Source organism: Pteronotus mesoamericanus, unplaced genomic scaffold, assembly GCF_021234165.1.
Source record: "Pteronotus mesoamericanus isolate MK-2021 breed Mesoamerican mustached bat unplaced genomic scaffold, CSHL_Meso_final contig_20, whole genome shotgun sequence".
In the NCBI taxonomy this organism is placed as follows: Eukaryota; Metazoa; Chordata; class Mammalia; order Chiroptera; family Mormoopidae; genus Pteronotus; species Pteronotus mesoamericanus.
The window spans coordinates 60,233,746-60,256,958 of NW_026555085.1; the positions used below are offsets into that span (position 1 = coordinate 60,233,746).

Consider the following 23,213-nt stretch of genomic DNA (forward strand, 5'->3'; position numbering starts at 1 on the left):
TCTAGTGGAGTAATGTGTCTATCCTGGGAGAAAAATAAACACCAGTCAAATCACGTTTTTCTTTAACATTTTCCATCTAAAAAATCAATTGAGCAAAGCCTGAGATTCCCTGCTTTTTAATGTTACTTCGATTTCTATTTCAAACTGACATTGTTTGTTAAAGCTATCAAATGGACAACACTATTGTGAAAAATTCGCCTGTGAGGAAGATGAACCACAACTTGGAAAAATAAGTGAGAAGGCATTTGACAGAACTCTAAGATTTTTTTAAAGTTAAAATGGTAGTGTATCTAGAAAATACCGTGAAAATACATATCTCAAAATAGAACCAGTTTTAGTCAGAAGGCTCAGGAAAACGACCCCTTAAAAAGCTGACCAAACAAAGAGAGCTAGAATACCCTTCCTGTTTGTGACTCTCCCTCACATTTCTGCCTTCAGACTGTACCCCTCTGGATGGCCTAAAGAAGAAGAATCTAAAAGCGGTGAAAAAGTGCTGGTATTTTTCAGGATCTCTTCAAGACAGTTTTCATCTTGGTAACTGGACTCTTCTCTCCGATCAAGGCAACTGGTGGACTTTATATGTCTTTGGAGACACGGGTTCGAAGACCTCATCATCATCTTCCACCCCTTCTTCTATTGGTTTCATCTTGGCAGAGGCTCGTTGGTGTGGGGATGACACATCTATCAAAGACACAGGAAGGAAAACCACTTAATGCATGGCCTCTCCTGGGGTTGACATGGTGTATCAATTTTAAATTCCAACTGAAAAATAAAACCCCCTGGGAATCCATTGCTGGTACCAAGAACATAGTCTCCCTTAGCACTGTATTTTCAATCCAACATTTCAATGAAACAACCAAGTCAACAAGTGATTCTCAGTCATGAGAACAGATGTGAAACAAATTCCACTGCATGTGCTTGTGTGATAGGAGCTTCTCAAACACACGCAGTTCCCAGTGGGTTGCCCTAAAGTCTATTTAGGACTCAGAATGTTCCTACGTGAATATTGTACCTGGTGACTGGAGTCCCTGGAAAGCTGATTTAACTCCTAATTTCCCTAACGTATGGCTTTATTCTAAAACTATAGGACCTAACACCATCTGTAGCACCACCTAAGAGAAGGGGTCTTGTCACCACCTGTCCAGCCGCTCCCTGGACTGATATGGAGATGGAGGGGGGGCAGGGGCACGTGGGACAAGGAGAGGGCCCAGGCATGCAGCGGGGAAGAGCCAGGTGGAGCAAATGCAATCCCAGTGGCAACAAAGGCAAGAGCATCTCAGGGCCCTTCAGGATGTCATTTCATCAAAGGAACCAATCAATAAATGATTCGTTCATTCAGCACCTCATTCATTCACACATTCACCAAAAGCTTATTGAGCAGCTACCATATAATAGACCCCATGCCTGATGTATAAAAAAATATTGTCTAAAAGTAAGAGAACTTATTATAAATAGGTGCATAGCCTCCTCAAGGTGCCTAATAACAGCTCACATGACATCACAAACATAATCTCTCCTCCATACAGTTCCCACATTCAATGTCAGCATCTGTCTTGTCAGGGTCCATCCGCCCCACCCACACCCGTGCCACCTTCTTGATGCCTGCTAGCACGATGGAGTGGCATTCAGCAAATGCTGGACTCAGACTGGGCGTGAGGTCGATGATGGAAGAATAATGAGTGAAATCTGACTCTTCAAATACTTGCTGTACAACAGAGGTAGTAGCAGGATCCTATTAAGACAGGAAGCAGAATGGCTACAAGGAATTTATCCAGATCAACTGTTAATCCTTGGCAAGACTCAGCAGCAGGCACCAGGGCTGGCCAGCCCTCAGAGCAGGCTGCAGTCAGCAGGGAGGGCAGAGGCCAGCCGCAGGACCCATGGCACAGGGGCCAGCAGGTCTAGATCAGAGGCTCAGGTAACAATTTCAGGGTTCAAGTCCCTGCTGCTTCCTAGCTCTGTGACAGGTGCTCCATTACTATGCCTCTCTAGGCCTCAGTTGCCATATCTGTAGAAAAGAGATATTCACTGGACCTGCTTTATGGGGTTGTTGGGAGGATTAAACAAAATAATCACATAATGTGCTTAGCAGGGTGATGGGCACACAGAGAAAGTCACTAAATGGGCTTGGCTGGCGTGGCTCAGTTGGTTGGAGTGACGTCCCATAATCAAAAGGTTGTGGGTCCAACTGCCGGTCAGGGCACGTGCCTCGGTTGCGGGTTTGATACCTGGTCCTGGTGTGCAAGATCTCTAGTCTGGTGCAAGCGATCCTGGGCCCAGGCCTGTTACAGGAGGCAACTAAGTGATGCTTATTCTCACATCAGCGTTTCTCTCTCTCCCTTCCTCTCTTTCCAGAAAATAAATGAGAAAATGTCTTTGGGCGAGGATAAAACATTTTTTTAAAAAAGAAAATGTCGCTGAATGTCATTTCTTATTAAGTATATAGTCACTGCCGTACATCTGGGGAAATGCCACTACCAACAGCCGCATCTTCCAAAATAAAAAGGTCATATTGTGCAGGCCCGGGCTTTGGTGTAGCTTAAGGAAGTGCTTGGTGTACCTGCACAGAAACTGTTCACTTTCAAAAAATTACAGTCGATTAAAATACTGAGTTTCTTGAAAGACACCTAGTGACAAACTGCAGAAAATAAACCTGTATTAAAACAGTCCAAGAACTTAATTCCATCACAGAGCACAACGTGGCAGAATCCTCCCAGGCAAGGTCTTTTTAGCCTTTTTCACGCAGGTGACACCAAACACACCAAACACAACCTCCAATTCACATGTCCACTCAAATAGCAATGAATATTATCTGCGTGCCCTTGGGCAAGTTACTTCACTTCTCTGTACCTTGACTTCCTTCTCTGTAAAACAGGAATAATAATGATATTTTCTACTTCTCATGGTTGTTAGGTGGAATAAATGTCTTAATATTTGTAAAGTTCTTACTTTGGTCAGTGTGTGGGATATGATAAACACTTCGTAAATATTTGTAAATCAATAAAATGAGTGTATTAATATGGTCTTTGGAGGGCAATAAATAATTAGGTAACTTGTTAAAGTTCATCACTGCCCATGAGAATGGCACAAAAAGACATGGGACTAGTGCTTGGATCGGGGTTTGTGTTTTTCAGTCTAAGCTGCCCTGAGTGCAGTATGGTTGTCTTTTTTTTTTTTTTTTTTTTTTTTTTAACAATAGACATGCCTTTCATCATATTTCTAGGTTCAAGTTATGATTTTTCAAAATATTTTATTTATTTATTTTAGAGAGAGGGGAAGGGAGGAAGGGAGGGAGAGAAACATCGATATGCAAGATAAACATTGATCGGCTGCCTCTCACACATCGCCAACTGGGGATCTGGTCTGCAACCCAGGCACATGCCCTGACTGGGAATCGAACTGCTGACCTTTCGATTTGTAGGACAACGCCCAACCCACTGAGCCACACCAGTCAGGGCTTCAAGTTACAATGGAGTCTCATAAAATATTAACTTAAGCTGAGTATTTGCAATCAGATAAAACCCTCAGAACAAAGAAGATGGCATGTCTAAGAGCACTGAACCAAATCAATAATGTAGAGCATTCAGAAATTACTGTATACTACATATAATGGAAACAAGACTAGTTTATTTTGACTTAGGAAGTGGGACCAATTGATCGCTAGTTTTTAAGCCCATCTGTCAGAGCAGGGGCGATGATCCCCAGTATCCTGAGGCTGCTATCACCGACGGGGCCAAAAGGCTTTGACCCTCTCACTACCTCACTAATCACTGCATTTTCCCACGAGAGAAAATGGAGAGAGGGCCCAAAACAACTGGAAAGGACCTAGTGAAAACTTGCCGTGGATGTGCAGTTCTCTGTGAAAGAACTTCCTCTGTCCCCAGTCTCTCTGCCTGGGGAAGAAAGGGCTGGGGCGCTTCCTATACAACACTAAAGGATAGTAGGGCGAGAGGCATCCGCGGTCCTGGGGCGGCATCCAGGGGTCTCCAGGCGGGCCACCTTCCAGTCCAAGCGCTGGCAAACTTTACTGACCCCCCAAATCCCACCTATCCTTTTTCTCTTCTCCTCTTGCCTTTCTTTCCCCCTGGAGCAGTCTTTCCACTCCCATCTCTACTCACCAAATTCCTATCCCTTCCCCAAGGCAGAGTTCAAACCTCACCTCCGTCATGTGCAGTCTTCCCTAATTCCTTCTGTGGGGAGATTCCATTCCCCTCCAGACAGCTGCAGCCCGCACATATTCTATACCACATTGTGGCCATAAGTATGTGCATCTCTCCCTTGTTGGGAAGTAAGCCTTCCCCTCCCGCGGTTTCTCAGAAGTACCCCATGCATAGCCGGTCGTTGATGATTACTTAGTATGTGTAAAAAAACCCTCCTCCGAAACTGCATGGAGCCTTCAGAAAGCTGATCCTTAGGATCAGGGAGAGAGATGTTTCCACAAGGCCAAAACGTTTCATCTCTGCTTCGTCAAGCCCCCAGCCTACCAGTGGGGCGCCAGCAGCATTCAAGCGCGGGCAGCGAACCCTCCTTGTGGAAAGGGACTGTTATCACTACAGGCTGTATCAGGTTCCGAGGTGAATCACTTTCATATAATTGGCTGGCTCGACGGTGTTGACAGCAAAGAGTACTGTCCGCCAAGTAAGGTATGTCCGTAGCATCACCTGCTACAAAGTTTTCATCTGATCAGCCATACAAATCTCAGAGGGACTACTACAAGGTGCTAGAGGGTAGGTTAAATGTTGGGGGAAATAAAAACAAACCGGACTTCGTTTCTGACGCTTTTATTTGTCAGGAACTCAAAGCACTTTTCAGAGTGATTCATCACATTCATACTATTATTTCTATCTTATACCCAGAAGCTAAACCTGAACAACCTGTGAAAGCAAACAAAGTGGGGGAGCTGCTATGGACGAATGCCTCTCTCACCAGGGAGTGAACCACTTCGAAGCACATTCTAGCAGGAGAAACCAGGCGGCCCCAATAGCCCCACAAGCCTGCAATTTTTCTGCTAAAGCACTTTTCACGTGGAGAGTGCCAGATTCGCTTTCATTTAAGGCTTTGTGGCTGGGTCAGAGCCCACAAGTCCCCCGCCCCAGTTCCCACAAGAACAGCGCTCTTTCCCCATGGGGCAGATGCACCTGAAACTTTACAACAGAAACACAGCCTCACCGCAACCGCCAGAACCTGCCCAGGGCCAGCTGGCTGCCTGACACCTTGATAGGAATCACGGTCGCCCCAGGTGCCCATACTTGGTACCGACCTCAGGTAGCTTGGGCCTCCTGCACCATGGAGGGCCAAGTAGGACATTCTTGAGGCCCCTCCCCGGGAATCTGCCACTGTCATGGCCAGAAGAAAGGGAGGCTTCCAAGAGCAAGGAGCTCACCTGGCCCCTGGCGTTCTCCAGCCTCCACAGGAGTCCTGCTGGGTCAGTGGGAAGACTCAGGGGCCTTCGCTATGCTGCTAGATGTCATTATTTTGTCCACTAATAAATCCAAACGCAATTTGGAGTGTGCAGAGAGAGCGAGAGAGAGAATATTCTGCTTTGAGGGAACTATCTTACATTTCACAAGTTGAACATTAATAACTTCTTTCTACAAGTTTGCCTGGTTTTTCATTAATTTTACGCACTGATGTGTCCTCAGGTATTTGACCAGAAGGTCCCATATCTTCCCTAGATGTGCGAGCATGAGGAGAGGAGAGGGGAAGACTCTGAGCTTATCTTCAATGAAGTGCTTTTCAAACTACCTTTGCCCCTCAAGGACATTACTATGAGGTCATGACCCCTGTTTAATATTTTTACTTTTCATTTATTCCAAATTCTAGAGAAGCAAATAATAATATAAATTTTCCAGAAAACTGATTTTTATCCTTCTATTGAAACCAGTTTTCCAGTTGGGAGACAAAAGTGGCAAAACTATTTCCTTTTGGTACTTATTATAATCAGAAAGAGATAGTTAGCAGAGTTTATTACACAAGTATGTAAAACAAATAGTCTCAGACCGAACTGCTGTCTAGGTTTATCTGGTGTGCAATCGTTAAACAGTTATGTGAACCGTTACTGTTGCCTGGGGAATGTTTTGTATTATACCAGGTAGAAAAAAAAATCTCCTGCCCAAAAGACTGACGCATCCCTGTCATAGGTATTAGTGCCCCCAGAAGGCACAACCAGCGGCGCAGGATTTACTGTGAGTTGTACCGCACATTCCTAGTGGGCTCAGGTGAGAAAGAACTATAGCGCCGGGCAGCAGTTCTGAGGGTAAGAAAGAAGACAGGCTTTGAGCAAATGTAAAAAACTGAGACTTAGAAGAGACTTGAAGCAAGCAGTGGACACCGCCACTCGTGCCAGAGCACAGGGGTGACAACACCGTGGACACACACAGGGCCACCTGGATCTGGGAAGCTGTCTTTCCACAGCAGAACTGTCACACAGCAGCTAGTGTCAGACCCTAGTTGAAGGGGACAGAAGCTTGCTAGCTTGGGGGGTCTTTTGCAAAGTGCAAGTTGGCCACTGGCCTCTGGAGGGGGTGCCCAGACTGTCCCCCAGGCCCTTTCGTCTTCCTAAAGTCCAGGGTCACAGGAAGTAACAGGGACATAAAGTAAAACATAGGGAATATAGTCAATAGTGTTGTAACAGCGATGTGCGGTGTCAGGTGGCCACTAGGCTTATCAGGGGCATCACCTGGCAAGTTATATAACTGTCTAACCACCAGGCTGTACACCTGAAACTAATGTATTGAATGTCAACTAATCTTGAAAAAAGAGAGAGCGAACCACAGGAAGCCTTTTATACATGAACCAGGGAGCTCTTATGTAACAGTCAAAATTCTGGTATGGAGTAATAAAAGATTAGGGGAGAGGAACTGCCTTTGACAGAATTCTGTCCTTATTAAGCCTTTTTCTGTCTCAGTGCGCTCCTAATTGTGAGGGCCCGAGAGCCTCTCCCCGCAGTCGAAGTAAACAGACAGGCTTGTTGTTCTTAACTCCAGAGTGAAGGTCACCTCTGTTCTAGGAAATAAATAAGTGACATCAAGTTCGATATTCAGATAAATACAGTACCATGACAGGAAGTTTGTCAAGTGACATCGCTCTCTGCTTCAGAAACACACTTATTAAAAAGGAGCGACACTTCTATAAACTATTCAATATAATGGAAGACTCCCCCCGCCACGTTTAACTTTGATGACATTTTCTTTATTCCTTTCGAGGGTGTTCTTATTTTTATTATGCTTAACCATCTGGCCAACTGCTTTAGCAAGTAATTAAAAACCTTACTGGGGTTCAGAATTTTAATTATATTATACAATTTTTGATAAATGGGGACGGGGAAGGATTTAATAGCTTCTTTGCTAGAAAGGACTATCCTCCCTTTTCCTGCCTTTGATTATTTATATCATATTTTTTTTAACTTCAAAAGTTTAGTGTGGTCATAAGATATTTTTAAATTAAGAAATTGAGTTTGGATTGAAGCTTTCTGAACAATAATGCTGGAGAGTAGGTATGGACTTTGCACCTAACCGCTCTTGGAGGGACCCACGCCAGCAGTGAAGGCCTCAGGCAAAGAGGAACACAAATCAGGGCACAGGATGAGGGTGCAAGCGTTAGGGGCTCCCGTGAGGAGGTTTCCTCGAGCCAAATCCTGGCTACTCACTGGGGTGATGAGGCCCCAAGCTGCGCGGCGACGGGTTTGAGCAGCTAAGGAACAGTGACGGTCCTGCTGCCCCTTCCTGCCCCAGAAAGAAGGCGATAGGGCTGCAGAGACAGTGGGCAGATTCAGAACAGGTCCCAGGATGGCAGCCATGAAAGAGACCCAGAGAATGAGGCAGGCGGCGGGGAGGCCGGGAGAGAGGTTTCGAGACTTGGAACCACAGACTTGATGAAAAGGAAACACAGGCTTGATGAACTGAGAGGGTGAAGGTGTAAGATAAGAAAATGCAAGGATAAGGAGAAAGAAGGGCAACTAGAGAGACCCAGAAAAACAGAAAGCAGTCTGAAAAGGCATGATTCAAATAGGAAACAACCACTCAGATTTTAATAAGAAATGAAAGGATTTCACTTAAAAGAATGAGTAAGAAGCTAGAAGATACTGGGGATATAGTGAATAACATGGCCCCCAAGCAAAACAATAAAACAGAATTCAGGGAAAAAAGGAAGGTCAAAATATGGAGCAAATTCTGGCATGATTTTTCTGTTATACACAAAAGCAGAATCCATTAATACTTGATGTTGGGAACAATCTTCTTTGAACAGAATAGGAATGATGACGTTGGAACCAAAAAGAAAGAAATGTAGTCACAGCCAGCTGTTTGGATTTGAAGAAAGCATCACAACGTCAACATTTTTTATTTGCTTTAAATTCTGCAAAACAACCCACAAAGGAAGACCTACTTACCATTACCAAAAGAGAACACAGAATTAATACCCCTGAACTGTACACTTAAAATTGGTTAAGATGGTAAATTTTGTAATGTGCATTTTATCATAATTTTTTAAAAACTGAAGAAGAGAGAACAGAATGCGTGCACTATCAATCTTGATTGTTTAGAAGTTAAAGATCCCCACAATAGCTTGAAGGCAGAAGGGGGAAAGAAAGGTAGCGATACAAATATCCTTGTCTTTAAAAATGCCTCAGGATGAAAAAGAAATGGAGGTTTATTGTGTTATTTAATGTTACAAAGGAAAATAGTAAAAGAACAAAACCTAGTGACTTCACTGTGCTGAGCAGAAGGGGCAAGAAGGAGTTAGAAGTGAGCTCAGTCAGGTCAGTAGATGAAGGTTATGTGGCTAATGAATGACTACCAGCAGACTAACATTTTTGGATGAAAACTGTTCCAATGTGATTGCTTCTAGGGAGCATTTAGGTTGGAGGGGTTAGTTCTTTTCACTGAAATATTTTTTTTTATATTTGGTATATATGGGTGCCTATTACCTTAAGAATTTTTTAAATTTTTGACTAAAAGATGAAAAATATAGAACTGTGCAAAATCCCTTGATAGTCATTTTACAGATGAGAAAATGCTGTGTGAGGAAGCAGGCCCTCAAAAGGATGGCTGAGGGCGGGGCCCTGGGGACAGCACAGCCCCCACTGGCTGGGGGACCAAAGGCCCAGAGGAGATAATGTCCTGTTCCTGACCCTGAACGGGGGACAGGGAACATACTCACACCACTGGGTGGCGGTGAGGATTAAATGAGAACATGAAAGTGGTCAGGAAGCGTCAGCTGCTACAGCAGTGGTTAAATATCTCCAAACAAATTTACACTCACATACGGACAAGGGTATTTGTAAGGAAAACAGCAAAGCCAGAAATGGAAACAAACGTCAATCCTTCTTTGTTGCACGGCTGGCCGTAGCCTCAACCAGGTTGTTGAACCTCCCTCCGCTGCGCTCAACCCACCCACCGAGTGGCGGGAGCACTTTTCACCAGCCGCCTGGGTGGGTCTGAGAGCTGTTCACGGGCTCTTCCTCCCCATTCCTGCTGCTTGGTCACGTCTCCTCGACACCCGTCCATATAATTCATGTAAAACGTACTGTTTGTAAGTCTACAGTTGTTCACAGGGGGAATGAATACAAATTGAGCTGAACAGACTATTTCATGAAACCAGCCTTGAAACTAAGAATGCTGTGTTGTCTTTTTGTTCTTTCCAGGTTAATAAACAGATAAGAGAGCTGAGAAAAGGTCCTTATGTCAGATATGTTGCTGATGTTTGCAGATAAGAATGCTAACCAGATGCAGGCTAATGTGACTTCAAGCATATTTGTGCAACTAGGTCACATGAAATTAGTAGACTGTCCAAAGCACCATCTTGATATTAATAACAAAAAGTACTTGAAAAGATTTTTTTCAGTAAGAAATATCTGTCTAAATATTTCATAGTATCTTTCTAAAACTCAAATTTTAAGTATAATTTCTGAAAAAATTGGTGGTTTAAACTAATAAAAACCTTTAAAAAATGAGTTCCAATGGAATATACTGCCTATTTTGCCTCAGGATTTAAAAAACAAACCAACTAAACAATAGGTTAACTCCAATTAATTAAAATAAAGTTCTGCAACTTTAAAGGAAACACAATATGTCCTCCTGTTGCCATGACAATGCCTGTGTTCAGCACCACTTATCGGTGATGGAACTGCCAAGGCCAATCAATGTGAGTGAGTGAGTGTGTGTGTGTGTGCATGTGTGTGCGTGTGTTTTACATGTTCCATGTGGGGAGCTAAACCTCATAAGGAAGACAAGATGACAGGTACCCTGATAAGCATCTTGGTCCAGGAGCAGAGAAAAGAAAGCTTATATCCTTCTCACACACTCTGCACATCTTGTCCCTTGTCTTTCTTCCTATGACACTTCCAACTATGAAACTCAAGTAAGTGAAGCAAGCAAGAAGGGTTAAATTAATTGGATGATGAGTTACTGAATAAATGAGTAGAAACCATCTTTCCTTAGACCATCTTGTTACCTCACTTTCATTCCTTTGAATAATAATTTGCTGTGGAATACAGAATCTGTGTAGTAGGGAGCAGGGATCCTGCTCTGAATTTAACATCGTGCGATGTGTAAAAACAGAGCCCAACATAAGAAATGGGATCAGTAGAAATTTCACTGGAACAGTTCACCTAAAGTTCCCCTTCACCTTTTTCCGAATTGCATTTCTGGTAAACTGAACATATGCTGTGTAATGTTATGAAGTATGTTTGTAGCATTATATCCCATACTGGCCAATATCTTTAAAATAGTGTCTTCATTGTAATCTCTGCAAGTCCCTAGATCTACCTACCAGTAAACAGAAAATACAAGTAACATGTATAACGACAAAATTTCAGAATGCAGGGAATTCTACAACCTCACTACTTAGAAGTGTAGTCCAGGGAGCAGACACACTGGCATCACATGGTCTTCATTAACTGGGTGGTCTCCCAGGCCACACCCAGGTCTGCATTAGAATCTTAAATAAGATCTCCAAGTGATTCATATGCTCATTTATGTTTAAGAATCAGTGTTCTACAGGAAAAACAAAAAAACCAAAAACAAAACAAAAATGCAGAAACACACACAGAGAATCAGACAAAGATGAAAGGGAAGCTCAGAGAATGAAAGAGACTTTAGAGATGCCTTGGCCAAATGCGCTGGATACATGCTGATCCTGATTTGAAAAATAATGATGAGAAGTGTTCATATGCATTTTAATGCTTAAGTCTACTTCTTTATTTGACTTAATGACTAAATGGAATAATATAAAAGTTGTTTAATTAGGAAAGTATACAAAATAAATTTAATTTTTAGAGAGTAGTTTTGCTCGTAATTCTGTAAGAACAAGCGAGGCAAAGTGAAAGTTGACCTAGAGCTAAAAGGCTGGAGAATATTATTGGTTAATTAAAAAAATAAATGTAATAGTGTCCTGGCTGGTGTGGCTTAGTGGATTGAGTGCCGTCCTACAAACCAAAGAGTCACAGGTTCAATTCCCAGTCGGGGCACATGCCTGGGTTGCAGGCCAGGTCCCCAGTTGAGGGTGTGCAAAAGGCAACCACACATTGGAGTTTCTTTCCCTCTCTTTCTTTCTCCCTTTCCCTTTCTCTAAAAATAAATAAATAAAATCTTTTAAAAAATCTGATAGTTTATTTTTTATTATATATTTTTTCAGTTACCATTTACCTCCCTTATACCCTCATCTACTTCCTCCCCCTTCCTCCCCATTGGTTAATTTTTAATGTTCCTATGTCGAACCCTCGTACAAAGAATAAGGCAAACATTTCATTGAAATGGAAATTAACCAGTCTAGAAATTCTATTTGCAGCACTGCTTGGTCATAATGAAGGATGGGGGGATGGTAGGTTTCTCCAGAGAAGCAGGCTGGAGGGAAGGGAGTGACTTTGGGCTAGCACTTCCTTCCCTCTGAGTGTAGGTGGACTCATCTTGCAAAAGGGTGAATGAATAATAATGCTGCTGTGCCTCGCTAGCAGGGCTGTCAGGTTCAAATGCAAGATCGGGTGTGAAAGTGACCTGTAAACTATAAAGCACTACTCAAATGTTATATGCATTTTTTCTTTTCTTTTGAAAACACAGAGACAGTGCGGTCTAACAGCACGGGCTTTGGAATCAGACAGGATACTTAGGCTGGTATTCCAGCATCTCCCCCTGTGGCGCTGGAACAAGTGGATAAGCATCTCATATTTCCAATTTCCTCATCTGTAAAATGAAATAATACTCACTGTGATAGATTGCATTATTGTCAAAAATACCTGCTTTCCCTCCCTCACCAGGCCCCTTCTTGCGCAGCCCCTGCAGGAGGATTAAAGCTCCATTCACCGATGGCGGTTCTGGCCAAACGACTTCCCTGGTCCAGAGAACACGAGCCACTTCGACGACGGAGCTCTAAGAGCCACAGTGTGATTCTGTCACCACCGTCTTCCCTCTGCCATGTGTGGCAGTGACCCAAATAGTGACTGCTCCTTCAGCGTCCCAGAGTGAGTTGGATGCGGGCCTGGAGCAGCCTCCAGTGTGCACAGGAGCAAGAAAGCAGCCTCTTCATCACAGCCAGAGACTGCGGGGACTGTCTGTGAGTGCCACATCTTCTAGTAACAACTAATTTACCTCCCTCTGTGCGGGATTACAGTGAATATGCAATGTGATTATGTATAGAGAGCACCTGAAAAAATAAGAGCTGCTATTGTCAATTACCGTTTGTTCCCTTCTCCCCATTAGCATTCACAAAACTGATAGCACTGCTGAGACCAGCTGCCGGGCTGTCCCATTTGCACATCAGAAACTCAGAATAATAAGAGCTTAGTCACTAGTGTTAAGGACCTACCATTTACCAAGACCTAACACATGCTCAAAATGTGATGAATTTTGTTATTTCAGCCTAACAGACCTAGGAGATTGATTTTGCATTCTGTTTTTACAAGGGGTGTAATTTGTAATATGGAAAAGTAGATGGCATATTGATGGGACTGGCAAAAGAAAAACGGTGGCCTTCAGTAGTTCTGAGCTAAAACCGCGTAAGAGGAACAAGAACCAGTTCTTAATGAACTACATGCTAGCGTGAATTAAGTGACTCATAGTTAGTGTCAATATTGTGCTAAGTTCTAATGTCTTTCGTGAGACTGCAGGAGGGAAGTCAAGAGTCTCGGAAGAAAGATTGGTCAAAGGGAGCAGGTATGAACATGGACTTGTGCAGCTCACACGCACACTCAAAAACATGCATGCGTGTGTAGCGAGACGCATTCGTATCGATAGGTAAGATCCTGCATAACGAACCTCAGGCTAAATAATTAAATAATCAACTTAATCAACTTACACAGGTTGTACACATGTGTAGTACAGCAAAGCCCTAAAGTCTAGTTAGACAAGGGAACAAGGAAACTAGAAGTGAAAATGCAGCCTCGCAGGGAAGGGCAGCACACTTCTTCACAAGCACTGAAGCCTGAATTATCCATGCAGGAGCGACTGGATCAAAGGCATGATTTCATGATTTACTATAAGGAAGAGGGAAGAAAATAGAGCAGGAGTTGCGACCAGATGCTGGCCTGTGCTGAGCTATGACAGCTTGTGTCAGATGAGAAAGGTTCTGTGATGTCCCCCAAGTCACACAGCTAATAATTATTAGAGCAAGAGCCCCGGTCTGCATTGACAACGTGTGTCACCCCCATTCAATGAACACTAGGAAACAGAGATTTCTGGAGGCAAGTGAAGTACAAATGTTAATCTTGAAAACATGTTTTAATTCTATTTAACAACATACTCTACATAAGCTTTCCCCCCTAAAATGTTTTACCCCCCAAATATTTAGATTATACAATAAAATACTACAGAAAACAAAACTGATTTTAAGTCAACAAATGCTCATATTATATACTGCTGTTTCTCATGCTTCCTGAGCAAGGCTGTAAAACGACACAAAAGTAAGAACTACAAAAATAAGCTATTCTACAGGAAAAAATAATCATGACATTTCACTGTAATTTCCTTTCTGCTGACCTTTCTTAGTCCGTAATTACTATACAGGTAATTAAGATGAGTCCATTTGAAAATGCTTTTGACCACCAAACTGTTTCAATACATTTGATATGCTAGTAGACTGCAGACTTTGGTCAATCTCAGATATTTTTCAAAAAATAACTTTGGAATAAAACACAGCCATTCCCAACTTCTCATTTGTGTTGCTCCTGAAACCTCCTTTAGGTCCACAAAACATTTCTATGCCGAGTCTTTGCTTTGGAAGCTTACGCCACTTATATGGCCTTGTCAAACCTTTGCCAATTTGAACTATGCAATAGTTAAAACCCTTAATCCAATTTACCGAAAGCATCCAAAGCTACAAGATCATTTACATAAACACTTAGGTATTTGTTGAATGAGTGTCTATATTTACTCAAAAGTTACTCTGGTTTAACATACATTTGGAAACATAGATAATTTTTGGTTTGTGCAATAAGAGAGTTTGTCTTTTTGCTATTATTGCACATGAATTTGTTTAAAGTTCCTTTACTCTCATTCTTGGAATAATTCTTAAAATAATTTTAAGCATTTAATTCTTAAAATAATCTAGCTTCTCTCATTTTACTTACTAATCTTTAACAGTCATCAGAGTCTTTGAAATGTCTTAAAACATTCTAAACTATGGAAGGATCTCTCAAAACTTTCCTCTCGGGGGTGTGTGAGTGGTGTCCTTCATCCTCAGGGCTATCCCATGACCCGGTCACCTGTTAATTCCTGGCGATCACACTGAGATGACCAGCCAGCAGTAAAATGCCCAGCAGTTGCTTGCTACCATATTTAACACACTGCTGGGCTTCCACTAGAACTAAAATCATAAAAACAACAAAGCTGAATATCCAGCAAACCATAACGACTCCTTCACATTATTTTGGTGAACCAGAGTACTTAAGAAAAGTACGTGGCAAAAGTAGTGAGCACTTTCTGAGATAGAAATAAGAGCTCTAAAGTTGGATTTTAGCTGATATAAAATATGGGAGGTGGGGGAAAGCTAGAAAAAAATTGATTATTTTTAATGATACCGTTAGGTTGCCAAATAGTTACTTGCAAAGTTATTTTTATGATCAAAGTTGTCATTGGTCTCTGTCCAGTGACATCCATCAGAATCCCAAAAGAGCATCAGTTTTGGGATAACTTACGAAGAGAGGACACGCTGGAGGTGCCCCGAAGAAACTGGTGTAAGCCGTCCTCGCTGTCACTGGAGCTGGCTATACTGTTCCTCATTTCCAGCATGGAGATCTGCGTGCAAAGGCTGAGCTGGTGTTCCAACTTTTTGGCTTTCTAAAAAACAAGGTTTTAAGATTTCTGACATCTATGGGACTTACATCATCTATTCCCTACCAGCAGCATTTGCTTTTCCTTGAAATAAAAGGCTACCTGGTACATAGGTAGCCCAATAAATGTTTGCGATAATTTTTATTTTCTAATATTACTCTAAATACATTATAGTAAATTTAATATAATCAGTAGCCTATTTATTAATCTAAAAATAATAAGCACCAACCTAATTTGATAAACAGCTTAGAAAAGATGACCTTAAGAGAGTACACACGCATACTCATGGTCCCTGGAGAACAGTACTTATCACAGGCATGAGGTTTTGCAAGTTTTCTTCTGTGATCATTTTAATTTCCTTCTAGGCAAATGTGGGGAAATGAATATCGAATTGTAGGTTGCTAAAGATCTATACAGCTCTGAAAATCTCAACTGAATTGCTACAGGCCTGCATCCTCCACCTCTCTTGTCACTTGTGGGGTTTTTTGGAAGATGCCCGACCAGGAGGACATGTAAGACGGGAAGACCCGGGGTTACAAAGCCAGCTTCCTGCTCACTGGGGTTTGCCAGCCTTTCTCAGTCTGCAACCTCCCCACTGCCCCGCCTTCCCTGGCTTACTCCTCCCCAGCTCCCATGACAACTCACTAACCATCTTCCTTAGGTTCCTTAAATGACCCTTTAGGAAGAGGACAGCACCTCTTTACCATCCGTGGAGGTCCCTGAGATTTAGAGACACCTCACTATGTAATGGCAAATATAGTAATTACAAAATATTTCCTCGCTCTTGAGAAATAATTCCCTGAAGGTTTTTCCACTTCACTTAACATAAGACTAGTTAATGAAAATCATGGGGACTCCCCAAAAGAGAAATTTATTTATAAAAAATTGTGTATTTATTCTTGCACATGTAAACTTCAGTCACCTTCAAAGTAGCCTTCATTTGATGCAATACACCTATCGAGACGTTCTTTCCACTGCTCAAAACAGCTTTTGAACTCATTGATTTTGATGCCTTTTAGTGCTTCTGCCATTTTTTTTGTTTCACCTCTTCCACATGGGCAAAATGTTTCCCTTTGAGGACTTTTTTCATCCAGGGAAACAAAAAAAGTTGCTGGGGGCGAGATTGGATGAATGGGGAAGGTGGGGCACGTGAGTCATGCTGTTTTCGGTCAAAAACTGCTGAACACTCAGCGCGGTGTGGACAGGTGCACTGGTAAATCAATCCATCATGAAATGGGCAAATATGTTGAAAGAGCCTTCAAAAAAAATTTGCTGATGCCAAACGCAACCTCTCACAATAATGCCAGCTGGTACACTGTTACAGATGGGTTCCTAGCACACTCACCTAGCTGGGGAAGCCTGTACTACAAGGGACCTACCCTCCAGAAGATAATTCCGGTTTTTTTGGGTCCCCCCTCATATATTACATTAAGTGAGGCATACTTCACTATACATATTTATTTAACAAAATAAACACACTCAGCAGAACACTTACTTTATCATTTAAGGTGGGATCATTCAATGAGTAGAGCTTATTTGTAATGTCTTTTCCTATAAGATACCTAAATATTTCATATAGGAAAGGTTCAGATTCCAGAAAGTAAGTTAATCTTTCTCTTGACCAGCATAAAAACCTGCAGTTATCATCCGCAACAATGGTGACCTGATGAAGAAACACAGAAAGAAACAGGTGCATCTTTGTACATGGATTATGACCGCTGTAATCTGGGGGAGGAGAAGAGTAGAATAATTTAGTGGGTAATATTATAGCAATGATTTGTCATATTAGTTAAATTAAAATAAGATCCATACATAGAAGCTTCTATAACTGTATAAAATTATGCTTAAAACCAAACAACCTGAAAACTGAATAAAAGCAAATTCTCTGAGTTTTCTAGTTGTTGTTTTGTGAGGTCCGGTGACAGAAGAATGATCACTGTGTCAATAGCACTGCCGTAGAGTGTACCAGGCTGATGTTTCAACTGGATGGTTAATTAATGGCTAAAAATTACAAGAGAGTTTTAAGAATACAGCTTCAAGGGGAAAAAAAAAAAAACCCACTGAGGTGAGATTCATGAGGCTAAGTTACAGATGAAAGACCTTCTTCAGCCAAGTCTGCAGACATTCACTAGGGAATGAGAACAGTGACTCATGAGTTGGTTTAGGGCCCAGGCCGTCACTAACAAATATGGCTCGTGAGGGACCTTCTCTGGTACCACGGTGAGCGAGAGGGCCAAAATGCTTGCCCTGTGAAGCTTACATTTGAATGAAGGAAGCTGAGAATAAATAAATAAAATATGACACCCCCAGGTGGTGTTAAGTGTGACAAATATAAAACAGGAAAAAGCCGCAGAGAATGACTGGGGAATGGCAGTCGCATGTAATGCCACTCATTTTATGTATTTATTGTACATTTAAACATTTAACATGCCTTTATATCTATCATATAAATGGATCCTCAAAATTGTCTTTAAGATAAGACAGGTAATATTTTTCCCTATTTTTCAGATGCCAAATGAGAAGCACCAAAACACGTATTCACAAATACATGTTAGTTAGTGGTGGAGTGAGCACTTCTAACTTTCAGCCCAGGCGTATTTTCCCACCAGGCGGAACCCTACCCAAAGTGTCTAATATTCTTTGAGACGATCAAATAGAAAGTAATCTGACCAAGTGACCACAAAGTTGGCTCACAGTCCATTGAAGGTCCCTCAGACAAGGAACAGCTGAGCACATGTCATAAAGCCTATATTCCAGTGGAAGAAGCCAATAATAAGTAAAAATATATCACAAAAAAAGATAAGATTTATAGGATGAGAAATATAATGTCAAGGCAGTTCTTAGGAGTTCCCAAAAACAGTAGGAGGTGCAAAGCGACTGAATAATATTCCACAGGAGTGACTGGAGAAAGGTGAGTGTTGGGTACTCACAGCGGCCCAGCCATGCCTGTAAGAACTAAAGAAAGGCTTTGGAGAGTTGAGGTGCCTTCATTTTGCAAAGATTTCATCCATGACTTCGGAAAACATAATTCGTGTACAGTAGGACAAGGCGTACAAAAGGGAGTTGGAAGTCATCCAGGAGAAGAGAAGAAGAAATTGTATCCAGGTGGTAAATAAGGCATTTAAAACTTTTGTTCGGCCACTTGAATAACCTCATTTCCACTGAGGCAATGATACTTTTAATATGATACTATAATTTGCTTAGCAAATCCATTTCTTACTGATGGTTGAAAAATTCTTTAAGCATGTTTAAATTATTATTAAATTCAAACTTAATAATAGTATTCATATACTAAGCTATCACAGCAGTATTTATGAGTAACTTACAAGTCCATAAGAGCAGGTATTTAGTTGGAAGTAGGTAGTTAATGATTTCCTGCCACAACAGTCTGGTAAAACATATTTTAATGAGGAATTTGTATAAATCAATGCTGGAATATTTAAAGCTCTGTAAAATATATTTGCTTCTTGAGGGAGTAGGGTACCTCAGCAGTGCCATACTTGACTTGTGAAGATTTTCACTAAAGAAATAGAAGCAAACATGGCAATGGAAGACGTGAAACAATTTCTCTGAGGTAGAGTTCAACTATGCAGTTATAACCGGATTTGCTGTGATTACCTCAAAGTCTGGATCAGTCTCTCACTTTAGATACCAAACCATTCTGCACGCTCCCACAATGGAAAGACGATACATAAGAACTACAGTGTCTGAAGGAACTGCTGAATGTGCTAGAACTGGAAACAGCAGTCTGACAGTATGACTGGTTGACTGTCCTCAGGGAAGAATTTGTTATTTTTTCTATGTGTTGTACAACTTTTCACACACCACGAACATGAAAATGTCCCAGAAGTGGCCTATTCAACTAATTCTCATTGAATTCTCCTAAGCGTGAAAATACAGCAGTCAAAACTGGCAGGTTAAACTGTCACTGCTTAACTGAAAGATGTGTTGAATACTAAGGTAAGGTTTAATTTAAATACCAGCTAAAACTTAGTGTTCATTTATTTTACAAGAGGTTGGACATCTGCCTCCAAGATATTCTTCTTCCCTTAAAGTCAAGAAGCTTTGATTTTCAGGCTTCACAGCATAGAACATTTTATCAGCTATGAGAAGGCAACAGAAAAGAATGGAAAAGAAAAACGTCTAAGTGGCAAAGCTCACTGAATATAAAAGAACTGCACGAAGAAGAAACCAAATACAATAGAAAACTTCTACCTTTTATAATAATGACACTCAAGATTCTATTAACAGTTCTAAGTAGCAACCTGGGTCTGGAAGCACCCAAACGACTCTAAGCACCTAGGGAGCAGCTGTCAGTTCAGAGCCTGTTTTCTTTCTCAACTCTGCCACCGGGGCTATCATTACAGCTACCACATGCACCTGAACGACACTTGCTGTGCTGCCTCAAAGGACAGTCGAGGCCACCTGCTTTTCTTCCTCCCTTTCATCCTAACGTAAATTCTTTAGCACCCCCACCAAAGAATAAATTGAAAGAAAAAAAATTTACAGGAAGTAGCTTCGTGTTAGAATACTTGTGACTGTTCAGGGTTAGAGGAAAATGAGATTAGCAGGTAAAGAGCATGTGGGTGGAGCAGTTGGGCCACTGATAATTTCAAGCGTCCTCGGCCGTGGGCACAGGTAGTAAGAAGATGGCCCTGGGAACACTTGATATTTTTCATTTGGAAACTTGCTTCAGTAAGAGGCAATATACTCCTACACAGATGTGCAACAGCTATTTTTACTCTTGCGTAACTGCCAATGGGAACATTTATAAAATGTTCCCATTGGCAGTTAAAACACAGTCCCTCTGGAGGGCTCACTCAGCTAGAGTCTGCACCAGCTGAACAAGGCACAGGTTTGATGATGCTGGAGTAATTGCTATCCATTGAGCAGTTAGGAAATGCCATACCAGTCTCTTCCCTTAGAGAAAGGCTGACCGGTGTTTGGAAAGGCTGAAGACATATCCTTCACACAGCTACAGTACCACCACTTGGGTCATGTTTTGGAATCTCCATAGCAATTATCAGGAACATTTATCAACTATCAAATCCCCATCCCCAGTCCCCAAGACGAAAGATAACTGTAACTAGCGGCAGGAATTTCTTTTTTGTTTCCTTAATTATAAAAATAATAAGTTGAAGTCCAGTAGAAATGATGGTACATGTCATGTCCCTGGCCATTTGCTTCTGGAAACATGGAGGTTCAGTTCCCACCGTCTCTCCAAGTCCCATTCTCTTCAGGATCACAAGAGACTGAGCTACTGTGTAAAAGCACTTGCTACTATACACAGAGAAATGGATGCAACAGACAAAAGTCAGGCTTTGGAAAAAGGAGTCATAGGGAGGTCAGAGGAAAGAGGGAGAGAGGAAAGAAGTGGTCCTGTTCTAGATTGTAGATGGTGGTGATTAAAGATAGAATAGGAACGTAAATCTCAGTGCACAGCTGACTCTCGTAAACACAAGGCGGGAGTGTAAATCGGAGGAGCCAGGATATAGCATTTGCTCTCTTCTGCAGCTTAAGCTCAACTAGCTTGGGAATAGCACTGCATCCAGTTAGTGAACTTCTCTGGGACTTTCTAGTAAGTGCACCTCATTTTAACAAGCTGCGCCGTCAGGGAACAGGGCTAAACTGTATGTCTGTAAAATTTCCTTTTTCCATGTGGCATCCCAAATTGAAGAGCATCTCAAAATGAGACTTAAAAATAAGATCTGTCATTGAGAATCACTGACTTTTCCTCCCTCAGGCAAAAACGTCCCCTTCTATCCCGTTTCCTGCCTCTGTAGGTTTACCCTCTTGCTCATAAGCAGCCCTGTTCAGAGGATACTCCCTTACTGCTGTCTGTCCAGCAGGGTTGTCCAGCCAGTGGCCTGCGGGCCGCAGGAGGTCCAGGGTGGCTATGAATGCGACCCAACACAAAATCATAAATTTACTTAAAACCACTTTTTTTTTGTTCACCAGTTTTTGTTAATGTTTGTGTATTTAATGTGTGGCCCAAGAGAACTCTTCTTCATCCAGTGTGGCCTAGAGATGCCAAAAGGTGGGACACCCCAGTCTGGCTGAGACTAAAGGAAGCTGTCACCCATTTTCTTGGTTACTTCCTTACCAATAATGAGAAAGATAAAGTAGGAGGGCTGGGTGCTTACAGAATCACAACAAAGCATCACATCATGGGGTATTTTTTTTTTAAGGTACAAAAGGAATCACACTCAATAGTCCATGTTCAAATTGTTATAAGTATGAAAACTTCATTCTTTGCCCTTAACTATATTGAATATAAAAGAATAAAGTGATTAGATTTTCATAATGATTAACAAATAAATTTCCTAGGGCAAAGCCAGTTTTCTGTTTTTCCCCACTAAAAGTAACCACTTACATGTTTTAGGAACATTAATTATCCCCAACTGACATTTTCCTTCTTTCTGTAATAAAAGCACTAGATGTTTTCCATGGAAAATTATAAATATTCAAAAAGCAGAAAGAAGGAAAACAAAAAAGCAATCAAACTCAACAAATCAGAAATAACAGTATTAACACTATGACCAAATTAGGATAGATCTTTTTAGACTTCTTTTTGTGCACATATATGCACTATTTAAAGTTAGATAAAAATGAGATCATACTATATATACCACATCGTAATCTCTTTTTTAAATAAATTATGGTCATTTTTCTATATCCTTTGGACTTTAATGAGACATGCCAGATTTTAAAAGTTATCACAAGGAAAAAATGTAACTATATATGGTGATGAACTTTAACTAGACTTATTGGGGTGCCATTTTGCAATTATACAAATATTTAACCATTATGTTGTACACCTAAAACTAATATAAGGTTACATATCAAATATACCTCAATTTAAAATAAATACATAAATAGAGTAAAAAACTAAATAACTACATACCAAAAACAAAACAAACCCCATGCCAAAACATACCTGGAACTTCTCACCTTTGTGCATCTGAGTTGATCTAAATTCAGGAGAATCTATAAAGGCACAGGGGTAAATGTTATGCAGAAAATGTCCTCTATAGGAGACCTTCATTCTGATAATAGAAATTAATGTTAAAAAGAGTATAATTTTTCACAAATAACATAATAATCCTTAAAATCATCATAATCTTATGGGCTTTTGTACTAAAGTTTTAAAGACTCCACAGGTGACTGATATAATCAAAAGTACTTCCTGAAGACTAGTATTTATTTCAAAATACATTTCACCAACAATAAGAAAAAGACAGCTTCCAGTATCAAACTAGATGTGTGCCTTACAATGGGTTTCACTGCTCTTATATCTACTACAGTGACCATACTCAAACTCAGACACTTTTGGGAGAGAAAGGGTGGCAATATTATTATGCCAAAACAATATACACTCTCTCTCCTCCCCCCCAGAAAACTAATATTCTTAGAAGTTGTATTTGTGATATTCAAAAAATAATCAACTCTGAAACATGAACAATCTTCCTGAACTTCAATGCCTAATTTAAACCTACTTAAATTTTGACTCATCAACTTTACATTTTATTCATTCATTCATTCATTCATTCATTTATACAGAGTAGAAGGGAAGGAGAAAGAGAAGAGAAACATCAATGTGTGGTTGCCTCTTGCATGCTGCCAGCTGGAGACCAGGCCCGCAACCCAGGCATGTGCCCTGAATGAGAATAGAACCAGTGACCCTTTGGTTCACAGGCCAGCACTCAGTCCACTGAGCCACACCAGCCAAGGCTTGACTCATTAAATTTAAAAGATTTACTTATTGATTAGAGAGAGACTGATTTTGTTGTTCCACCCATTTATACATTCATTGGTTGTCTTTTGTATGTGCTCTGATCAAGGATCGAACCTACAACCTTGGTGTATCTGGACAAAGTTCTAACCAACTGAGCTACTCAGCCAGGGTGTGACTCATTAATTTGAAATAAAAGCTCAAAAAAGATTAAGAAT

The 23,213-nt window shown here is 41.2% G+C and overlaps 1 protein-coding gene across 1 annotated transcript in view; it reads right to left on the reverse strand.

Moving 5' to 3' along the window:
- Positions 1-204: 204 nt before the first annotated feature.
- The window catches only part of BVES (blood vessel epicardial substance), a 32,355-nt gene continuing 9,346 nt past the window's right edge, over positions 205-23,213 (reverse strand). The window contains exons 5-8 of the mRNA XM_054569773.1: positions 22,201-22,309; positions 16,759-16,926; positions 15,128-15,269; positions 205-681 (exon numbers count right to left, since the gene is read on the reverse strand). Coding sequence (XP_054425748.1) covers positions 557-681; positions 15,128-15,269; positions 16,759-16,926; positions 22,201-22,309 — 544 coding nt within the window. The 3' untranslated portion in view covers positions 205-556. The remainder of the gene's footprint in view (positions 682-15,127; positions 15,270-16,758; positions 16,927-22,200; positions 22,310-23,213) is intronic.